The 22,684-nt window shown below is 42.8% G+C and overlaps 1 protein-coding gene across 2 annotated transcripts in view; it reads right to left on the reverse strand.

Moving 5' to 3' along the window:
• Positions 1 to 22,684, reverse strand: part of LOC311129755 (dedicator of cytokinesis protein 9-like) — a 179,416-nt gene that overhangs the window by 29,223 nt on the left and 127,509 nt on the right. For both annotated transcript variants that reach the window (XM_084162181.1, XM_084162182.1), the window contains exons 8-31: positions 22,089 to 22,263; positions 20,920 to 20,972; positions 17,894 to 17,968; positions 17,658 to 17,798; positions 17,039 to 17,251; positions 16,651 to 16,773; positions 16,171 to 16,253; positions 8,054 to 8,176; positions 7,634 to 7,713; positions 7,305 to 7,492; positions 7,020 to 7,085; positions 6,809 to 6,901; positions 6,356 to 6,479; positions 6,035 to 6,153; positions 5,334 to 5,420; positions 5,136 to 5,225; positions 4,108 to 4,223; positions 3,843 to 3,912; positions 3,623 to 3,748; positions 3,321 to 3,392; positions 2,153 to 2,299; positions 1,915 to 1,998; positions 1,698 to 1,809; positions 79 to 257 (exon numbers count right to left, since the gene is read on the reverse strand). In XM_084162181.1, the coding sequence (XP_084018307.1) occupies positions 79 to 257; positions 1,698 to 1,809; positions 1,915 to 1,998; positions 2,153 to 2,299; positions 3,321 to 3,392; positions 3,623 to 3,748; positions 3,843 to 3,912; positions 4,108 to 4,223; positions 5,136 to 5,225; positions 5,334 to 5,420; positions 6,035 to 6,153; positions 6,356 to 6,479; positions 6,809 to 6,901; positions 7,020 to 7,085; positions 7,305 to 7,492; positions 7,634 to 7,713; positions 8,054 to 8,176; positions 16,171 to 16,253; positions 16,651 to 16,773; positions 17,039 to 17,251; positions 17,658 to 17,798; positions 17,894 to 17,968; positions 20,920 to 20,972; positions 22,089 to 22,263 (2,739 nt within the window). The remainder of the gene's footprint in view (positions 1 to 78; positions 258 to 1,697; positions 1,810 to 1,914; positions 1,999 to 2,152; positions 2,300 to 3,320; positions 3,393 to 3,622; positions 3,749 to 3,842; positions 3,913 to 4,107; positions 4,224 to 5,135; positions 5,226 to 5,333; positions 5,421 to 6,034; positions 6,154 to 6,355; positions 6,480 to 6,808; positions 6,902 to 7,019; positions 7,086 to 7,304; positions 7,493 to 7,633; positions 7,714 to 8,053; positions 8,177 to 16,170; positions 16,254 to 16,650; positions 16,774 to 17,038; positions 17,252 to 17,657; positions 17,799 to 17,893; positions 17,969 to 20,919; positions 20,973 to 22,088; positions 22,264 to 22,684) is intronic.

Below are 22,684 nucleotides of genomic sequence, written 5' to 3' on the forward strand. Positions count from 1 at the left end.
ATTAAATCAACTTCCTTTTCCCTTATGAGGAATTTCTAAATGACTAGAGAGGAAAGAGACAGGGATGACTGGGCTTACCTTGGAGGTGTAGCGCTCGTCAAAGGTGTGCTTGACCATCAGGTTCTTGAGCACGTGGATGGATATCTGACGGATCTCCCGGAACTCCTGCAAGGCCCCGCCAACCTCCCGCAGCAGCAGCCCAACCAGGAAGTGGTTCTTACAGAAGTCGTCTGTCAGCGAGTAGTCCAACTGGAGGTCTGGGAGGAGGACAAACAGGAGAGAGACGTTAGGAGGATGTCCCAAACCTCAACTATCTGCTATGATGTAAACAACAACACAACCGCAGCACTGAGCTGATGTTTGAACTGCAGCACTGAGTTGATGTTTGAACCAGGTAGCTTAGTGGTTAAGAGCGTTGTTCCAGTAACCGAAAGGTCGCTGGTTCTAATCCCCGAGCCGACTAGGTGAAAAATCTGTCGATGTGCCCTTGAGCAAGGCACTTAACCCTAATTGCTCCTGTAAGTCGCTCTGGATAAGAGCGTCTGCTAAATGACTAAAATGTAAATGTAAATGAACCGCAGCACTGAACTGATGTTTGCCAGAGCCAACATTCGACCTTAAATAGACTAGTTCCATTGGAATGAAGTTCAACTGCACTATAACGCTAATGGAGACTGTAATCAGGAAACCAAAACTATTTCCAACACAAAAACAAAAATCAAAGCAGAGTGGTTGGAAATGATTACTTTCTGAAATATTACAAGACAAAATCATAACGTTCTATAACACAGTTATTTCCAGTTAAAATAGACAACCAAACAGAAGTCAGGGACTAGGCATGCAGTGAATGAACAGATTCCGTTAGCAAGCAGGGTAAAAGATAATACACTGATATGGCTTCACAGAGCATCAGGACAGTATAACTAGTGGTCTATCAGGACAGTATAACTAGTGGTCTATCAGGACAGTATAGCTAGTGGTCTATCAGGACAGTATAGTTAGTGGTCTATCAGGACAGTATAGTTAGTGGTCTATCAGGACAGTATAGTTAGTGGTCTATCAGGACAGTATAGTTAGTGGTCTATCAGGACAGTATAGTTAGTGGTCTATCAGGACAGTATAGTTAGTGGTCTATCAGGAGAGTATAGCTAGTGGTCTATCAGGACAGTATAGCTAGTGGTCTATCAGGACAGTATAGCTAGTGGTCTATCAGGACAGTATAGCTAGTGGTCTATCAGGACAGTATAGCTAGTGGTCTATCAGGACAGTATAGTTAGTGGTCTATCAGGACAGTATAGTTAGTGGTCTATCAGAACCTGGACAGTATACAGTGCATTCGGAAAGAATTCAGACCCCTTCACTTCTCCCACATTTTGTTACGTTACAGCCTTATTCTAAAATTGATCAAATAAAATAAAATCCTCATCAATCTACACACAATACCCCATAATGACAAAGCGAAAAACAGATTTTTTGAAATGTTTGCAAATATATTCAAACTGGGTCTGAATACTTTCCGAATGCACTGTACGTAGCGCACTTGAGTTTAATGAGATGCTGCTGGAGAAGCGATTTAAAACACTAAAATGGACAGGATCCTATTACTGTATAACAGCGTTGTGGTTTTAGGTTAGTTCAATAGAAGCACCTCATACAACCCTGGTATACCTTCATACGGTACATTTTATTTAGCTCACCTTGAAATCTCTGTATCCTCCCCTTTCCAAAAGGCATGGGCAGATTCAAGGGGATGTAGTGCTCGTGGTTGCATACGACACGCAGGAAATCAAACTTGAACTCAAACAGAGTCTGAAAACAAGATACATGTACATTAGTGTTACTACTAAGGTATAGTTGTGGAAATATGAATATCATTGTAATAACTGATCATAATCATATCATCACGAGAGCTACCCTGGGGTCTCCAGGCACAAAGCAGTGGATGTAGTTGTTGATCTGCTTGAAGACAAAGCCTCTGTCCATTAGGGTCAAACAGCGCTGTGGACACAGGAAGGAAAGGACATTTCAGTAGTGTACACAACTGTAGATATCATAAACCTCCATTAAAAGACTAATAAATTGATATGATCCGGAACTGACTACAAGGACGACCAAGTGTGCCCGCCTAGCCAATCAGATGGCGCCAGCTGACCTTGATGAAGACAGCCAGGCTGTGGTTGGCGTTCCGGGCTGCGTCCAGGTTGTCCTTGTACTTCTGGGTGATGTGGGGCATCATCATGTTGACCAGGGTCTCCACCGTGTGGTGGAAGCCGGCCGAGAAACGCTGGTTCCTGGACAGCTGAGAAACAGAGACAAGCTGTTACTGTCAGTGCTGTTACTGTCAGTGCTGTTACTGTCAGTGCTGTTACTGTCAGTGCTGTTACTGTCAGTGCTGTTACTGTCAGTGCTGTTACTGTCAGAGTTGTTACTGTCAGTGCTGTTACTGTCAGTGCTGTTACTGTCAGAGTTGTTACTGTCAGTGCTGTTACTGTCAGTGCTGTTACTGTCAGTGCTGTTACTGTCATAGCTGTACCTGTCAGAGTTGTTACTGTCAACACTGTTACTGTCAGTGCTGTTATGGTCACAGCTGTTACTTTTACAGCTGTTACTGTCAGTGCTGTTACTGTCAGTGCTGTTAATGTCACAGCTGTTACTGGCAGAGTTGTTACTGTCAGTGCTGTTATGGTCACAGCTGTTACTTTTACAGCTGTTACTGTCAGTGCTGTTACTGTCAGTGCTGTTAATGTCACAGCTGTTACTGGCAGAGTTGTTACTGTCAGTGCTGTTACTGTCACAGCCTGTTACTGTCAGATTGATTTTGGGTTAGGATTCCAGAAGTGCCCAGAGGATAACATGAAAGTAATATTACAACACTTCCATTTCCAATGTGGTCCTCGAGGAGCTACACACTTCCAACAACACATTGTTGTTTTGTTTCTGACCCCAGCTCAGCTATTCCCAGAAAGAGGCCATCCCAGTGAGCCACCACAGAACCACAGTACAGGGGGAACCCAATAATGGAGACTCCCTGTTTCATCTGTTCAGTGTGGCACACTCCTGAGGGAGTGTAATGGTTCGTATAGCAGCCTCCTGATTATACATGGCCATGCCAGGGAGGAAACTCAGGCCACTGGTTGGTTAGGGGAGACTGCTGTGGATAGCATTGAGGTGATGGTTATTTATGAGACATGGCTGTGCTTTATTCTGTGGGAGGACTGTGGCTGCCCACACTGCTGCGCATGTTTGGAGCTCAAATTGATAAGCTGACATTTCTATAATAGAAAAATGAAGACTTGGCTTTAGTGTCACAACAGACTTACCTTGACTTTACTGCTCTCAATCAAGTACTGTGCCATGGACTTCACTAAGGCTTCGAAGAAATACCAGGAGTACTGCAAAACAGAAATATCAGGAGTACTACAAAACAGAAATATCAGGAGTACTACAAAACAGAAATATCAGGAGTACTACAAAACATAAATACCAGGAGTACTACAAAACAGAAATACCAGGAGTACTACAAAACAGAAATACAGAAACAAATACAAATCAATGCAAACATGAAACTTGATGTAAATGTCCAGAAAATCCTTCTTCACAGTATTGCTGAGCTGTTCATTACCTTGAGCAACTTGTTGCTGGTGAGGAAGTCTGTGGAAGGCTTTAGAATTGCAGTCATGGCTTTGGCCAGCTCCTCGTGCACTGTTCTCGTGGTAGTGGATGTGTACGGCTCGGTCTTAAACACATACTGAACCAGGGACGGACAGAAGACAACATCAGCTTTCTACAACTACACAATAGGTGACTGTGCCATCTGATGAATCGACCGGTGTCATGCTTACCTTGACATATGATCGTAGGTAGTGCTCCAACCCCTCTTCGTGGCACTGGGCAACAATGTGAATCATGACTCTGATAGGGGAAGAAAGCAACAATAACCAGGTTTCTGGTTTGTGTGTCAATACTCAGGCCTCACAGAGAACCCAATCGAACATGTCTACGGGAGTCTCCCAAGTCGCACCCTATTGCCTATATAGTGCACTACTTTTGACCAGAGCTCTATGGGGGAATAGGGTGCCATTTGGGACGCAGGCTAACACTACTGACCTGGTGACGTTGACGGCCACCTCCTCGCGGGTGGCACCGGTCAGCACACGGAACAGCTGGTTGAGAGTGGTGGGCAGGAAATGTATCATCACATAACTCTCCATAGCATGTAGACTCTGAGGAGGAAAGAGAATAGGATTACTAACGCTTCCTTCCCCGAGTCAAAATGCTGATCCTGCAGAATGTCATCCACAAGCACATCAAAAGGTCTATACAGGGTTAACTGCAGTAACAGAACTGACTTTTGTAAAAACGATTCGGAGGGAGAGAACAATAATTAGCTTTAATCTAAGTGCTTGGTGGCATACAGTAAACATGCACTCCCATGTTGGCTCAGTCTCTGATGAGGGGGTGAAAGTTGCATCTCACCGAGAGGGGCGGAAACCAAACACGCAGTAAGAGGAAACGGAAAAGAAGCAAAGCATAGCAGGACGAGCACGTCAATCACACACACCTACGAGTTAGTTCCTGGAAAGAGGCCGAGCGGCCCGTTGGTGCATCACTGTCTCCGCACGGGTCGCTAACACAGCCAAGGCCAGCCAAGTCATCTGACAACCTGCCAGTGAAACTCTCTCTGCTAGACCTGACCTTGGGTGACCATTGTTTGTGTGGACTAGTGTGTTTACATGAGTACCCCAGAGATTAATCTGAATATGTGTCTCTGCTCATGTCAGTGTCCAGAGGGGGGCAATGGAGAGAGCACCTCTGGACTGGAGCAGAGGGTAATGCTTGCATTGTCCCATCAAGGCCTGCGTAAATAAGCACCGATTTATAAACATCCTGGGGAAATCAGACAGCCTGGATGGCAGAGAGAGTGATGGGTGACAGGTGTTGGAGGGAGGGAGGGAGCGAGAGAGAGAGATTGAGAGAGAGAGAATGGATCCATTAACGTGGTTTCTCTCAAGCCACCCATATTCGACGCACAACAACAGGTGTCATTTCTTTCAGACCCCAGTCAGAGTCGGACATGTCTCCACACATTCTGCTCATGCCCACGGAGGTGCCACCGTCACCTGACAATGCTTTACCTTCAGATACTTGACCAGCTCTCCTTCTGCCACCTGGGCTGCAGACTCTGTGCTCTGACAGTGGCCAAAGAAATTGTGCAGATGTTGATCCTACAGAGAGAGGAGAAGTAGAGATGTTAGAAAACAAGATGTCTGGAAGAGGCGATGGATATCCTGTATCGGTTGTGTGACTGAACTAATCTGTGAAATGAAACCAACCTGAGTGTACACAGTGGAGACGAGGTGAGTGGAGACCTTGAACAAAGGCTTGCCTCCATCCACCCATTTGATTTCAGGGTGTTGCTGCTGCACGGGACATTTGAAATATTTTAATAATCATAAATACAAAGTCACCGGTTATCATACTACAAAGATTTTGTATTGGATTAACCTACAGTTTAATCAATTAAAGGCATTTAGTGTACTCTAGGTTGATCCAATGCAATGCAGAGAAGAGAACTAAAGCTCAAGTTGAAACAACCAAACATCAGTCATTAATTCAGCCATATGTTCCCATGCAATTAGCTTAACATTGTTTAGTCACTCTGCTGTGTGCTTTCACCTCCCCTGATTGGCTGAGATAATGACATCTCACACAACCTTGAGGCAGACAACAAGCAATGCCCACAGTGCCCCCCTGTAAGGTACAGGCAGTGCACTACTCAGAAAGGGCTCTCTCTTTCTTCCTCTACTTTCTTTCACAGACACTTACAGGTTAGATTTTACTGATAGAAAATGACTGGATAGGTTTAAATCCAGTTTCTTTAAACCTGTTATGTTCTTTCAGATTTGTGGTGATGAAGGAAAGGAGCCACAGAAAAGGGAAAGGAAGCCACAGTGTGTGTGTGTTGTGTGTGTTGTGTGTGTGTGTGTGTGTGTGTGTGTGTGTGTGTTGTGTGTGTGTCTGAAGGGAGAGTTACCTTGCTGACACCCTCCTGACAGCTGAGGTAGCCAGCGGGCAGGTTGGCAGCCACGGGGACGTGACTCTCATTCATGATCACCCTGCCATCCTTCAGCAGAGGGAGCCATGCGTAACCCACTGGGGACAGACAAGGACAAGACTGGCAGTCAGCTTACAGACAGCGTCACACCCAAAAGTAGGAGAATAAGGAAACTGGCAAAAATCGACCAGCATTAAACTGAGGAGGATTCATTTGGATGGCTTGAGACTGGATGTAGGCCTAGGGGGGATCGTTTGAGATAGGGCCATATGGGTTCTGTATCCTGGATCTGGTGTCTACCTTGTGTCTCCAGCACATCTCTCTTCTTGGTGCTGCCCTTGCTGTTGCTGTCACAGCTGACGTGGAAGAAGGTGAACAGCAGATGGTGCTTCTCGTTGAGCTGAGTGGGCAGCTCTATCTTAAACTGAGGAACATACACGCTCAGGGTTAGCGTACTCAAGGTTAGCGTACTCAGGGTTAGCGTACTCAGGGTTAGTGTACTCAGAGTTAGTGTACTCAGAGTTAGCGTACTCAGGGTTAGCGTACTCAGGGTTAGCGTACTCAGGGTTAGCGTACTCAGGGTTAGCGTACTCAGGGTTAGCGTACTCAGGGTTAGCGTACATGCTGCCACTGCTTCGTCCACTCACAACTTACTTTAAAGTATTGTTTAAATGTAACTGTGCATTCTGCATAATTCAGTCGGGTCGACTGCGAGCATGAATGAAATAAATCCAATCAAAATCACATCAGTACCTCATCGTAAAACTCGGGGTTGTGCTGGTGATGTAATACTGCAGCGGAGGCATTTTTGGTAAACAGGGGTCCTCCTGGTCGACCATAGATGCACTGTGGGTAATAATAACAATCCCTTTATTTCCCTGAGTGGTATGCTGTTCCTCTACAACCAAATGACACTGTGGCTCTGAGAACTCTGCTAGAAGGAGTCATACGAGTAGTAGCTTACCTTGAGCGAATCAGCCTCCTCCTCGTCCGAGTCCTTGAACTCGATGCAGACAGCTATGTTTCTAGCCTGAGGAGAGAGTAGACAGACAGACAACTAAGCTGACCCACTTGGAGATGACGGAGGGAACACATTTCTGCTAGACACATTTAAAGTAAAGTTGTGAAAGTAATATCATGATATGTAGTAGTCTCTCGTGGCAGATTGTTACATGTAATCAAGTATCTAGCCACATGAGATTTGTGTATCTTTGATCAAACTGAGCGGTTTGTAGCTTTGTGACTATACCTTTGCGAAGGATTTTTGGCTGTCGTACTTCAGGTGCCTGGGGTACACATAGAGGTGATTGTTGTAGATGGTGAAAGGCTGGGAGCACTTGGCTATGTAGGGTACAAACTCCTCAACTTCAAAGAAGATGTTCGTCTTCTCACTGCTATCAAAAGTCTTCACAGGAATGTAGGATGAGCTAACACAATCTACACACAGCGACAGAGACAGGACAGACACAGGGGGAAAAACAAAAACAAATAGCAGACAGACAATCAGACCAACCTGATGTGAAGAGAAACAGAGTCATCTTTCATGTTCCCAGTGTGAGTTGAATGTGGAGGGCTTACTTGTCAAGTCAGGGGCAACATCATCAATGGTAACGTCTAGGTTTCCTAAGATTACAGGGAGCTTGGCCATCTTCTCTGGCCTAGGGAGGACAAGCACAATAAGCAGTGGTTAATACCTTTGTTATCATCTCCCTAGGAGGACCTGATGGAAAACAGGCAAGCTGCCTGGAAACTACCCTGTGAACAGACAGAACCCAAGAGGAGAAACCAAATATTTATAAAGGTGAGAAAACATCTGCGGTACAGACTTTCATTGTGAAAGAGAGTCTCTTTAGCCAAAAAAAAACTGCCTATGGGATTCAGCTGATTAAATACCCACTGGTATAACCCTTTAAGCATTCAGACTAAACAATAATACATTCAATATTCTCAATGTGATGCAATGTACTCCGCCATCTGTAGACAGTAGGAGTTACTAACTTTCTGAAGTCAGCCAGCAGTTTGAACATGTCGTCGTTGGACAGCTTGTTACTGTCCTGTCTGTAGATGGCAGAGAAACAACCACTTTTGTCCAGCGTCCCCGAAGCATCTTTGAACAGAGGCCTGCAGGGAAGGAGAGATGAGAATCATACATGGCAGGTCTGTTTCCAGTAGTTCTCTGGACAAAGCTCTGCTGGTCTGGGTCTGGGCACACTATATCCTATCAGAAAGACACTATATCCTATCAGAAAGACACTATATCCTATCAGAAAGACACTATATCCTATCAGAAAGACACTATATCCTATCAGAAAGACACTATATCATATTGGAAATACACACTATATCCTATCAGAAAGACACTATATCCTATCAGAAAGACACTATATCCTATCAGAAAGACACTATATCCTATCAGAAAGACACTATATCCTATCAGAAAGACACTATATCCTATCAGAAAGACACTATATCCTATCAGAAAGACACTATATCATATTGGAAATACACACTATATCCTATCAGAAAGACACTATATCCTATCAGAAAGACACTATATCCTATCAGAAAGACACTATATCCTATCAGAAAGACACACTATATCCTATCAGAAAGACACTATATCCTATCAGAAAGACACTATATCCTATCAGAAAGACACACTATATCCTATCAGAAAGACACTATATCCTATCAGAAAGACACTACAGTATATCCTATCAGAAAGACACTATATCCTATCAGAAAGACACACTATATCCTATCAGAAAGACACTATATCCTATCAGAAAGACACTATATCCTATCAGAAAGACACTATATCCTATCAGAAAGACACACTATATCCTATCAGAAAGACACTATATCCTATTGGAAAGACACACTATATCCTATCAGAAATACACTATATCCTATCAGAAAGACACTATATCCTATCAGAAAGACACTATATCCTATCAGAAAGACACTATATCCTATCAGAAAGACACTATATCCTATCAGAAAGACACACTATATCCTATCAGAAAGACACTATATCCTATTGGAAAGACACACTATATCCTATCAGAAAGACACTATATCCTATCAGAAAGACACTATATCCTATCAGAAAGACACTATATCCTATCAGAAAGACACTATATCCTATCAGAAAGACACTATATCATATTGGAAATACACACTATATCCTATCAGAAAGACACTATATCCTATCAGAAAGACACTATATCCTATCAGAAAGACACTATATCCTATCAGAAAGACACTATATCCTATCAGAAAGACACTATATCCTATCAGAAAGACACTATATCATATTGGAAATACACACTATATCCTATCAGAAAGACACTATATCCTATCAGAAAGACACTATATCCTATCAGAAAGACACTATATCCTATCAGAAAGACACACTATATCCTATCAGAAAGACACTATATCCTATCAGAAAGACACTATATCCTATCAGAAAGACACACTATATCCTATCAGAAAGACACTATATCCTATCAGAAAGACACTATATCCTATCAGAAAGACACTATATCCTATCAGAAAGACACACTATATCCTATCAGAAAGACACTATATCCTATCAGAAAGACACTATATCCTATCAGAAAGACACTATATCCTATCAGAAAGACACACTATATCCTATCAGAAAGACACTATATCCTATCAGAAAGACACTATATCCTATCAGAAAGACACTTTATCCTATCAGAAAGACACTATATCCTATCAGAAAGACACACTATATCCTATCAGAAAGACACTATATCCTATCAGAAAGACACTATATCCTATCAGAAAGACACTTTATCCTATCAGAAAGACACTATATCCTATCAGAAAGACACTATATCATATTGGAAATACACACTATATCCTATCAGAAAGACACTATATCCTATCAGAAAGACACTATATCCTATCAGAAAGACACTATATCCTATCAGAAAGACACACTATATCCTATCAGAAAGACACTATATCCTATCAGAAAGACACTATATCCTATCAGAAAGACACTATATCCTATCAGAAAGACACACTATATCCTATCAGAAAGACACTATATCCTATCAGAAAGACACTATATCCTATCAGAAAGACACTATATCCTATCAGAAAGACACTATATCCTATCAGAAAGACACACTATATCCTATCAGAAAGACACTATATCCTATCAGAAAGACACACTATATCCTATCAGAAAGACACTATATCCTATTGGAAAGACACACTATATCCTATCAGAAAGAGACACTATATCCTATCAGAAATACACACTATATCCTATCAGAAATACACTATATCCTATTGGAAAGACACACTATATCCTATCAGAAATACACTATATCCTATTGGAAAGACACACTATATCCTATCAGAAATACACTATATCCTATCAGAAAGACACTATATCCTATGACACTTTTATTCTCTTTCCAGACACCATGGTTACTGAGCTGTTTCAACAACACATTGAGGGGTAATAACTTTATCAGCAGGACTGTGGCGGTCATGACATTGAGGGGTAATAACTTTATCAGCAGGACTGTGGCGGTCATGACATTGAGGGGTAATAACTTTATCAGCAGGACTGTGGCGGTCATGACATTGAGGGGTAATAACTTTATCAGTAGGACTGTGGCGGTCATGACATTTTGTCAGCCGGTTATTGTCATGCAAAAGACTGCCGTTCTCATGGTAATGGACCGTTAATTAACATAAACACATTTAGCATTTCCAGGCCTCCATGTATAGGCTACAAGCTGCTGATCTGAGCTCTTGGAACATCTACATTTAAAAAAGTCTAAGAAATCAATTTAATGTACACCACCACAATAAATCCATTATTTATTTTAGGCAGATCTAAAGAAACATTATGATATGAAGAAAATGTATTTCAGAAGAACAGAATATGAGTTGGCCTACTGTATGTTATCTGGCTATGCTCCATGCCATAGGCTGTAGGCTTGTTCATTTAGCAGACAATATTTGCTTATAAGTCCTGTGCCATTATTTTATATTATATGATTTTATAGTTAGAAGAATATAATTGAACTTAGCTAAATAAAATATAAAGGATATTTTCCTATTCCGGAGTGAGTGCGTATATGAAGTGGCTATGTTGAGTGTAAAAGTGATCATTTGAAACAGGTCCTATACTCTGTATTTAGAGTTATTTGGCAACTTTTGTTGTTAATGATACAAACCTTAGAATGTCTTAGAAATCAAAACATGCAGTACCAGTGAAAAGTTTGGACACACCTACTCATTCCAGGGATTTTCTTTATTTTTTACATTGTAGAATAATAGTGAAGACATCAAAACTATGAAATAACACTTATGGAATCATGTAGTAACAAAAAAGTGTTAAACAAAAGTATTTTATATTTGAGATTCTTCAAATAGCCACCCTGGCCTTGATGACAGCTTTGCACACTCTTGGCATTCTCTCAACCAGCTTCATGAGGTAGTCACCTGGAATGTATTTCAATTAACAGGTGTGCCTTCTTAAAAGTTAATTTGTGGAATTTCTTTCCTTCTTAATGCGTTTGAGCCAATCAGTTGTGTTGTGACAAGGTAGGGAGGTATACAGAAGATAGCCCTATTTGGTGAAATACCAAGTCCATATTATGGAAAGAACAGCTCAAATAAGCAAGAGAAATGACAGTCCATCATTACTTTAAGACATGAAGGTCAGTGAATACGGAACATTTCAAGAACTTTGAAAGTTTCTTCAAGTGCAGTCGCAAAAACCATCAAGCGCTATGATGAAACTGGCTCTCATGAGGACCGCAACAGGAATGGAAGACCCAGAGTTAACTCCGCTGCAGAGGATAAGTTCATTAGAGTTACCAGCCTCAGAAATTGCAGTCCAAATAAATGCTTCACAGAGTTCAAGTAACAGACACATCTCAACATCAACTGTTCAGAGGGGACTGTGTGAATCAAGCCTTCATGGTCGAATTGCTGCAAAGAAACCACTACTAAAGGACACCAATAATAAGAAGAGACCGGCTTGGGCCAAGAAACACGAGCAATGGACATTAGACCGGTGGAAATTTGTCCTTTGGTCTGGAGTCCAAATTGGAGGTTTTTGGTTCCAACTGCCATGTCTTTGTGAGACGCGGTGTGGGTGAACGGATGATCTCCGCATGTGTATTTCCCACCGTAAAGCATGGAGGAGGTGGTGTTATGGTGTGGGGGTTCTTTGCTGATGACACTGTCTGTGATTTATTTAGAATTCAAGGCACATTTAACCAGCATGGCTATCACAGCATTCTGCAGCGATATGCCATCCCATCTGGTTTGGGCTTAGTGGGACTATCATTTGTTTTTCAACAGGACAATGACCCAACACACCTCCAGGCTGTGTAAGGGCTATTTTACCAAAAAGGAGAGTGATGGAGTGCTGCATCAGATGACCTGGCCTCCACAATCCCCTGACCTCAACCCAATTGAGATGGTTTGGGATGAGTCGGACCGCAGAGTGAACGAAATGCAGCCAACAAGTGCTCAGCATATGTGGGAACTCCTTCAAGACTGTTGGAAAAGCATTCCAGGTGAAGCTGGTTGAGATAATGCCAAGCGTGTGCAAAGCTGTCATTAAGGCAAAGGGTGGCTATTTGAAGATTCTCAAATATTAAATATACTTGGATTTGTTTAACACTTTTTTGGTTACTACCCTTGAATGAGTAGGTATGTCCAAACATTTGACTGGTAGTGTATTTGGGCTGCATGATACGACTACAGGCTATTGATGATTTGAGAAAGTAGCAAAAAAAAAGCTTTGCGCTCTGTTCTACGCCTCAGGCTGCACAGCTGTTCTCTCATCAAGTGATCCTATTTTCACCCATCAGACTATTCAAAATTTTCTGAATCTTGTCTTTACTAATATGTCAAATTAGTTTTGATTTAGAACGGCCAAATCATCAAATGGGCAGGAACAGGGGCAGGGGAAAAAGACCTGTCGAATGGAGGCCGCTTTCCCGCCGGTTCGTTTTTTTCAGTCATGCAGGGTAGGTAATTCCGGTATCAATAGAGTAGCAGCAGGATCCTCCTTTTTTTTAGTGGCAACCATCAACACTCTGCTTTCACACGGGACTAGATATAGAAATGTCTGGGCATATAAGGACAATTACACTCTGCTTTCACACGGGACTAGATTTAGAAATGTCTGGGCATATAAGGACAATTACACTCTGCTTTCACACGGGACTAGATATAGAAATGTCTGGGCATCTAAGGACAATTATTTCACTCCACACATCAACCACTGGTTAAAGTGCATGCAGCCTCCCGCTGCGCAAAAGGTGATATTCTGCCTAAACTCTGTATGCCACGGGGCTCTCCAACCCTGTTCCTGCAGCTACCCAGTACTCTGTATGCCATGGGCTCTCCAACCCTGTTCCTCCAGCTACCCAGTACTCTGTATGCCATGGGCTCTCCAACCCTGTTCCTGCAGCTACCCAGTGCTCTGTATGCCATGGGCTCTCCAACCCTGTTCCTCCAGCTACCCAGTACTCTGTATGCCATGGGGCTCTCCAACCCTGTTCCTCCAGCTACCCAGTACTCTGTATGCCATGGGCTCTCCAACCCTGTTCCTGCAGCTACCCAGTGCTCTGTATGCCATGGGCTCTCCAACCCTGTTCCTCCAGCTACCCAGTACTCTGTATGCCATGGGCTCTCCAACCCTGTTCCTGCAGCTACCCAGTACTCTGTATGCCATGGGCTCTCCAACCCTGTTCCTCCAGCTACCCAGTACTCTGTATGCCATGGGCTCTCCAACCCTGTTCCTGCAGCTACCCAGTACTCTGTATGCCATGGGCTCTCCAACCCTGTTCCTCCAGCTACCCAGTACTCTGTATGCCATGGGCTCTCCAACCCTGTTCCTCCAGCTACCCAGTACTCTGTATGCCATGGGCTCTCCAACCCTGTTCCTCCAGCTACCCAGTACTCTGTATGCCATGGGGCTCTCCAACCCTGTTCCTGCAGCTACCCAGTACTCTGTATGCCATGGGCTCTCCAACCCTGTTCCTCCAGCTACCCAGTACTCTGTATGCCATGGGCTCTCCAACCCTGTTCCTCCAGCTACCCAGTACTCTGTATGCCATGGGCTCTCCAACCCTGTTCCTCCAGCTACCCAGTACTCTGTATGCCATGGGCTCTCCAACCCTGTTCCTCCAGCTACCCAGTACTCTGTATGCCATGGGCTCTCCAACCCTGTTCCTGCAGCTACCCAGTGCTTAATTTGGGAAACCAAGCGAGCTCGAGAAAGGAATGAAGGAGAGAGAGGAGGAGATGAAAACACACGGTGGTGAGATATTCTGTAGCTAAAGGGAATGTGTCAGCCTATATAAAAAAAAAAGGAATCCCTATTACTAGGCTATTCAAAATCAAATACAAAATAACTATAATTGTAGGCTAACTCTGTAGTTTGGTTCATTAGGCTGACCCCCACTCTTCGCTTGAAGTTATTGAGGGATGATGAGGTCTTGGCAATGTGAAGATATTCCGCCAAAACTCTGTATGCCATGGGCTCTCCAACCCTGTTCCTGCGTTTACCCAGTGCTCTGTATGCCATGGGCTCTCCAACCATGTTCCTGCGTTTACCCAGTGCTCTGTATGCCATGGGCTCTCCAACCATGTTCCTGCGTTTACCCAGTGCTCTGTATGCCATGGGCTCTCCAACCCTGTTCCTGCGTTTACCCAGTGCTTCATTTGGGAAACCTAGTGAAATCTGATCGGGAACAGTGATAGTAACATGTTTTCACAACAAAACATATTTAATTAAACTGGAAATGCAAGGTGGTGAGATATTCTGTAGCTAAAGGTAATGTGTCAGCCTCTTAATTATGAAAATGTAAAATAATGCCCTATTCCTAGACTATTCAAAATCAAATACAAATTCAGTATAATTGTAGGCTTAGCCGCCCTGCACAATCAATGAACCAACAGCATCGCCTAGGCCTATACGTTCTCTCCCAGACTCGTGGATAGAACATTTGGAGCGTAGCATACGGTAACCAGTCCATCCAGTATGAATATTAATACAGTCCACACTCAAAGGAGATTACTAGAATTTGTTTAATTTTGGAGTATAGGCTAGACCAATTATGTACCAAAGACATCTTAAATCAGTTTTTTAAATGTTTTTCTGCCATGCGTGTTATCGGTAGGCTATATACTGTATAACGGCACAATCATTATTTTAATACCGTTTTTTTTTTTTTGGAGGGGGGGGGCTCAGGCTCATATATAGGTCTATGCATATGCATAAACTCTAATATGCATATGCGTGTTTTGAATTAATCATCACCTTAGAAAGCGCTCTATTTCATTGTGTTAGGCTTTGAAACAACATCCACAGTGACCATGTTTTCCACTCCGTTTCAACCTGCTGTTGATTTTCTTTCTATTAATTTATAAAACCAAGTGAGTTTTAAAAGCACGATACTGTTTTGATGAAAAGTGTTTGATGTGATTTTCAATTGTATTTGCATTGATGTCAGAGTGGTTAGAGGGACAATAGAGCCCTGAGTACGAGGCCATTAGGACCTGATGGTTAGAGGGACAATAGAGCCCTGAGTACCAGGCTATTAGGACCTGATGGATAGAGGGACAATAGAGCCCTGAGTACCAGGCCATTAGGACCTGATGGTTAGAGGGACAATAGAGCCCTGAGTACCAGGCCATTAGCGACCTGATGGTCGTTAGCCAGTTGGGTACTACCAACGCTTGTCCAGAGTGCATAAGAGGAGATTACCGTGACTCAACGGTCAAGTGGAATTTTACTGCGGTCATGACTCATGACTGCCGGTGTGGCGGTAATACGGTCACCACAACAGCCCTATTTACCAGTGTCAAAAACGGAAATTCACTACCTTTATTTTGCCTGGAAATAAACTTGATGGCTTTATCACATTTTACAAATGTATTTCATTTAGATATTTTGTACTCAAAGTGATGCCATGTTAAGCAGACCTACTATCAAGTTCCTCTAATAATGAAAATATATTCCAAATGGTAAAGCATCTTTCAATAACCTCTTACTATAAACCTCACTTCAGTTCAGGTTAGTAACCGTCAAGTACCTGGCAGCCCATGCAAAAGGCATCCTGTACTGGCCCAACCGGCTGCAAGCCAATTTGGCATTTTTCAGGACCTTCTGTGCCACCTGGTGGGAGAAAGGAACAGAGTATGAGTGGTCCATTCTGGTCTGACAATACAGACAGGGGTGATGGTCAGCACTCCAGGATCCACTATATCCTATTGAGTTAGCTCTGAGGCCTGCCAAGCTACAAACACACACACACACACACACACACACACACACACACTAACACAAACACACACCCTGAAAATCGTCCCTAATGCATTTCAGATCTCCTCTCTTGAATCCCATTATTGCTCCGTGTAACAGAACAGAACCAGATTTGTAAAACCAATGCTCGTGGAGTGTTGTTGTAACCAGAGAGCACTTATGATGTGGACGATTTTATAATTTATCATGTGGGATAATAATCTAATTGATTGTTGTGTTTTCTGATGCAGAGGCCTGGTACAGAGCGTACCTTGGTGGAGTCTGAGCTCTTCATGTAGGGCTCAGCACAGTGTGTGATTCCTCCCTGGAGGACCTTCTCGATGCGAGCTACCAGGAAGATATCTGGGTGTGGACACGTTACAGAGAACACTCCCTGTGGCGAGACAAATCCCAGTGAGTGAACAGAGTATAAGTGAAACTTGACAACCTTTATTGTCCATCCAATTTTTTAAAAAGGTTATTCGGTTTATTGGCAGTACATGGCGGTCAGACAAAAACATCCCCACACCATTAAAAACATTTAATATGCAGACTGTAATCTGTACAGGTAGCTAAATTAAAGTATATCAATCACATTGTCATATTGAAAGAGATAAATATCTCAAAATATTCTATAGAGATTAATATCATCTCTTCACCTGTCTGGGGTACTGCATGGCACCCTCAGGCAGGCCGTGGATCCCCCTCTGCGCCCCCAGCAAGGCATCCCCACCACCGTTCATGTACTGGCTGCTGGGGTCGGCCACCAGCTGTCTGACGGACGGGTGGTTCAGGTCCACATGGAAGTCTGACGAGATCTTCCTACTGTTCTGGATGTCGAACAGCGACAGGGTCACATAGAATGGCTCCACCTGGAAACGAAGCAACAGGAAACGTGTCCAGTTGGTGTAATGAACACTGTGATGTCACAGTGACTCAGAAGGTTCATGAGTTGGACAAGGGACTGACCGAGTGCCTTTCAGTGTATCTCTGTCTCTGTCAGGTCTGTATCACTGAACAGATTGACGTGTTCTCTCGGTAATGGACAGGCTGCTGTGCCTGCCCTCCATTAGACAGTGAATTCCGCCATTACTGTGGCTCTCGGCTGGTTGCTAACCCAGAGCCCCCACACGACAAAGACAAACACCAGAGATCCCTCCACCCCTCTCTTTCTCTCTCACCCATTCTCCAGAGCAGATACTTGTTATAAAACAATAGTATGACTGTACACATTGAGCACTGACTCATGGAGAACAAGGGGAAGGAGATCTGGCTTACATTTGTTGTTGGTCCCTCCTCGTTGTCCGCTACACAGCTTTGCAGGTTGAAGGCCAGGTCATTGCAATTGACCAAAATGCGCTTGCCAAACTTTTCTTCATATTGCTTTATATCCGGCTCAATTCCTGAAAAGTCAAGTTTCTAAAGAGACAAAAAGAGCGGTTAGGTTTATTTTAATCATAATTTGGACCTGGGGGATTGTCAAATGTCTTTCTGAAAACTCGATAGTTACTAACCTGTGTGTCCGGGTCCAAGGTGAACAGTTTCAATCTGGCCTCGTTCCTCATTTTAGATTCAATATCTCTTGCACTCTGAGGACAAGACATTTCTTTTCGAATAAATAACCAGACCACAACCTTACTAAGCAAAAGATTTTCAGATTGAACTGCTTTTATCATTTGAACATTTCTCTTGATTTGAGTCCATCTGGAGTTGAGGTTTCCTATAACGTACTGATCAGGAGAGAGCAGACAGACAGACTCAATGGTAAAGTCAGGTGGTGCCATCACCACAGCAAAGCCTGTCAAAGCACTCTGTCGGACGTCTGCTTTGCTAGTTAACTGCTGCCAACAGTTTCCATGCACATACAGTATGGCTTATCTATAGGCTCCTCGGGGCTCCTAGGAGACAGTCAGATGTCCAGCTCATAGCCCAGGCTGTTACTGGAAACCCAGCCGTTGGAGTCTGCCCAAGTACTGAGTGCTTCAGCAAATGGTCATGGGAATCTCTTACTGTAGCTTTGCACTATGGGAAAGAACCAGATATTGGTTCCTCTCCTGCTTTTGGTCGCTTTTCAAACAGCAGGAGCTGTTATTTGTATCTGTCAGGTCTTCATTATGTTCCCCTTAACCCTACCATCCCTCCCTTCATTGGAGTAAACTAATGAACAACAACACTTAGGCTTCTACTTCCAGCTTATACATACCACAGTTGAAGTCGGAAGTTTACATACACCTTAGCCAAATACATTTAAACTCAGTTTTTCACAATTCTTGACATTTAATTCTAGTCAAAATTCCCTGTTTTAGGTCAGTAAGGATCACCACTTTATTTTAAGAATGTGAAATGTCAGAATAATAGTAGAGAGAATGATTTATTTCAGTTTTTATGTCTTTCATCACATTCCCAGTGGGTCAGAAGTTTACATACACTCAATTAGTATTTGGTAGCATTGCCTTTAAATTCTTTAACTTGGATCAAATGTTTCGGGTAGCCTTCCACAAGCTGAATTTTGACCCACTGGAATTGTGATACAGTGAATTATAAGTGAAATAATCTGTCTGTAAACAATTGTTGGAAAAATTACTTGTGTCATGCACAAAGTAGATGTCCTAACCGACTTGCCAAAACTATAGTTTGTTAACAAGACATTTGTGGAGTGGTTGAAAAACGAGTTTTAATGACTCCAACCTAAGTGTATGTAAACTTCCGACATCAACTGTATATACATTTTATGGACACAATCTATTTTACAATAGTTATCTATTGTTTGTTTTTAATCCCATTCCTTAGCTACCCTCAACCCCTCCCATCTATCTCTGAAGACCATCCAGTTTGATTTCTATTGGCCATATATGGTCCTCTGTAGCACAATTGGTAGAGCATGGCGCTTGTAACGCCAAGGTAGTGGGTTCGATCCCCGGGACCACCCATACGTAAAAATGTATGCACACATGACTGTAAGTCGCTTTGGATAAAAGCGTCTGCTAAATGGGATACTATTGTATTATTATATTTCTAACTGTGCTGTTTCACAAAAGTTCTGAACCTATATACATTTTACGGACACACTATATTTTACATTAGTTATCTTGTTGTTTTTAGTCCCACCCCTCAGCTCCACTCAACCCCTCCCATCTATCTCTTTTTTATTTTATTTGCCATATATTTTTCAACTGTACTGTGATGTTTCACAAAAGTTCTGAACCTTTCTATTCTCATAGTTCTACAGATTGTAAATTAAATATATATATTTTTGCTAAAAGTATTATTATATTATTGATGGATTGACTATGACTTTTCAAATCACCCAGCAGTGCTATTTGCAGAGTTAGCTCCAGGTAAATGTTGCAATCCTTCAGCCATTCCTGGACCTGCGACCAAAAACAAGCTACATATGGACAGTACCAAAACAAATGATCTAATGATTCTGTCTCTTCGCAGAAAAATCTGCAGAGCTGGGATGGTTGATTCCCCCATATATATAACATTCTATTGTTTGCAAGTATTTTCTATAATAATTTAAATAAAAAAATGCAAAGTTTTGAATCCGCCGTCGTTTTGCGTATCAGTTCATAAACCATGTGCCATGGAATCGGTACATCAAAAATCTCTTCCCAACTATTTTGCAATTAATATGGCACAGCTGTCATTTTTTGGTCCTTAAATGAAACTGGCATACTTTTTTATTTATCACAATGTCCTTTAACCAATTTTGGTCTTTAATGCAGGGCCGACAGACAAGTTCCTTACTTTCTCCCCCTTCCACTTGCCTCTTCCATTTTTGCGGTAATGCTGCAATTAGTTTTTTTAATCAATTAGTATATTTGAGTTTAACAATAATATTTGTTCTATTATTTGTTCTGTCTTTTCTGGTTGATTAAACTGAAATTGCAACCTATGGCTTGTTTTAAAAATAACACTGTTTTGGAGATGATTTCATTTTCAAATAACCGAAAGCGAGAGGTTCTAAGGTGAGACTAATCTGCTAGAGAACCAGTTCGGATTTAAGCATACCTTTTGTATGACTGAAGCCTTTAGTGAGAGGTCAAATGCTTTAATATTTAATAATTTCTGCCCTCCGTATTCATATTCATGATATAAATAGGCCCGTTAAATTTCGTCTGGCTTGCCGTTCCAAATAAAATTGAATATTTTTGGATCATATAATTTTTTAAAAAAGGTCGCTAGGTGTAGGCAAGGCCATAAGCAAACAGGTAAACTGGGATATGACGAAAGAGTTAATCAGGGGGGATTTTTCAACGAACAGACAGGTATTTTCCTTTCCATGGTAGCAAGATCTTATCTATTTTTGCTCTGTCAGGTCTTACTAGAGATAGAACATAATGCTTAAAATGGAGGCGCAAACACATCAGTTGAAGCTAATTAAAGCCATAGGTTTGGGGAGGAGGCTGACTGGCTGGCTGCTCTCTACCTACCATGGGGAAGTGATTTCATGGCGCAACTACTTTATGTCTCATGTGAACACGGGCATAAAGACTCCTTCTGCTTGGGACCACCCGTTAGTGAAAACAGGACCCACCTGAAAGCTGTCCATACTCCCCAACGAACTGTCTGCCTTTCCCAGCTCGTCATCTGCAACAGGAAAAAAAAAAGAGCAGAGCACCCATTGAAAACAGAGGTTCAACAATTCCACTATTTTACAACTCCATTACCACACCTCTTCTTTAATCACACATTACTAACAGCTAAGTAGAGTAAACAGTGACCTAGACTGCCCTGAGAACAGACACACAGAGCAGACCTGAGATCAGATCCTAGAGCCCCGTATGGGAACCACTGGGTTGTTTTCCCCCTAGGCGAGCGTGATTACTAAAAGCTGAGGGGGTTTACTGAGAGTAGCGGTGTTCTTTCCTCCTGGCTCAGGCCTTAGATCAGACAGGAGGAGAGTTTTAAAACACCTGGGTGGTCCTCTAGCTCCACCAATCACCACAGACTAGGAGGAGACGTCTTGTAAACACCGAATTCACATTTACAGACAGGACCGCTAATGATGTGCTTTAGCTTGTACATGAACTAGTCTACCACTATCATCTCAGTCTTCCCCGATCTGGCTCCCAAGGTGTTTTAAACTACTCTGAGCCAACTACAGCCCATCAGTGTGGTGCTTTATGCTAGCTATGCCCTGCAACAGGGTTATTTACATGGGCGGGTGATGAAAGAATGTAAGCCAAAGTCATCCTCTTCTCCATGGCCTAAGTACACCTTACGTAGCCATGACAGGCAGACAAGCGTACTGCAGTGAACCCTGGGATGTTTTCTTTGTATTACTGACACTTTGGGAAGCACATTCTCCTTGTACTAGGGGGTTTTGTTGAACGAGAGGACGATGTTTTAACAGAATTCACACGGAAATCTGTCTCCACTCTTAACTCGCATCCTTGAACTCTGAAAACACAAACACACAGACAGACACACACACACACACACGCACAGCACACACACACACACACACACACACACACACACACACACACACACACACACACACACACACACACACACACACACACACACACACACACACACACACACACACACACACACACACACACACACACACACGCACAGCACACACACACACGCAGACACACACACACACGCACACAGACACACACGCACGCACACACACACAAACACACACACACACACACACACACACACGCACGCACAGCACACATGCCCACACACCATCGTGGATGTCCCCGTTCCTCTTCTCCTGCATGGCGATCTCAAAGCTGCTGTGGAGGATCTTGTTGAAAGTGCTGATCCAGTCCTCCATCTCTCCCTCACTGTCGGCAGCCAGCAGGTACGTGCTCTTGTCCTGCATCTTCAGCTCAAAGGCAAAGCGCCGCACCTTGTTATTCTGCAGACAGACACAGAGGAGGAGAAGAGGGGAGAACGTCTTTGTTTAGGTGATGCTGTGGCGGAGGGAAGGTTGCTAAGGAATAGCAACAGAGGGTCAACTACAGAAAAAGCAATGCCGTACCGTCACACAAAAAACAGCATGAATTGAGGATGATTACAGTGTGTGCAGGTCAAGTGTGAGTGGGTGTTTCTTACAGTCTAAAAACAAATGCCAAACAGTTAACAAAACAGGTCCAAAGAGAATGTTCTGATCCAAAAGTTAACATCCAAGTCACCAGAAGGCAGCTGCTTGGTTTTATGAGTTGTTTCACGGCACTTTGAAGAAAACTGAAAACAACTATCCTCTCCCCCAGTGGAAATTGATTTACTTTTTACTTTGACTTGAGATTTTGTAATAACTACCAGAACTGATCTATTTA

The sequence above is a fragment of the Coregonus lavaretus genome (genome assembly GCF_964263955.1).
Source record: "Coregonus lavaretus genome assembly, chromosome: 5".
In the NCBI taxonomy this organism is placed as follows: domain Eukaryota; kingdom Metazoa; phylum Chordata; class Actinopteri; order Salmoniformes; family Salmonidae; genus Coregonus; species Coregonus lavaretus.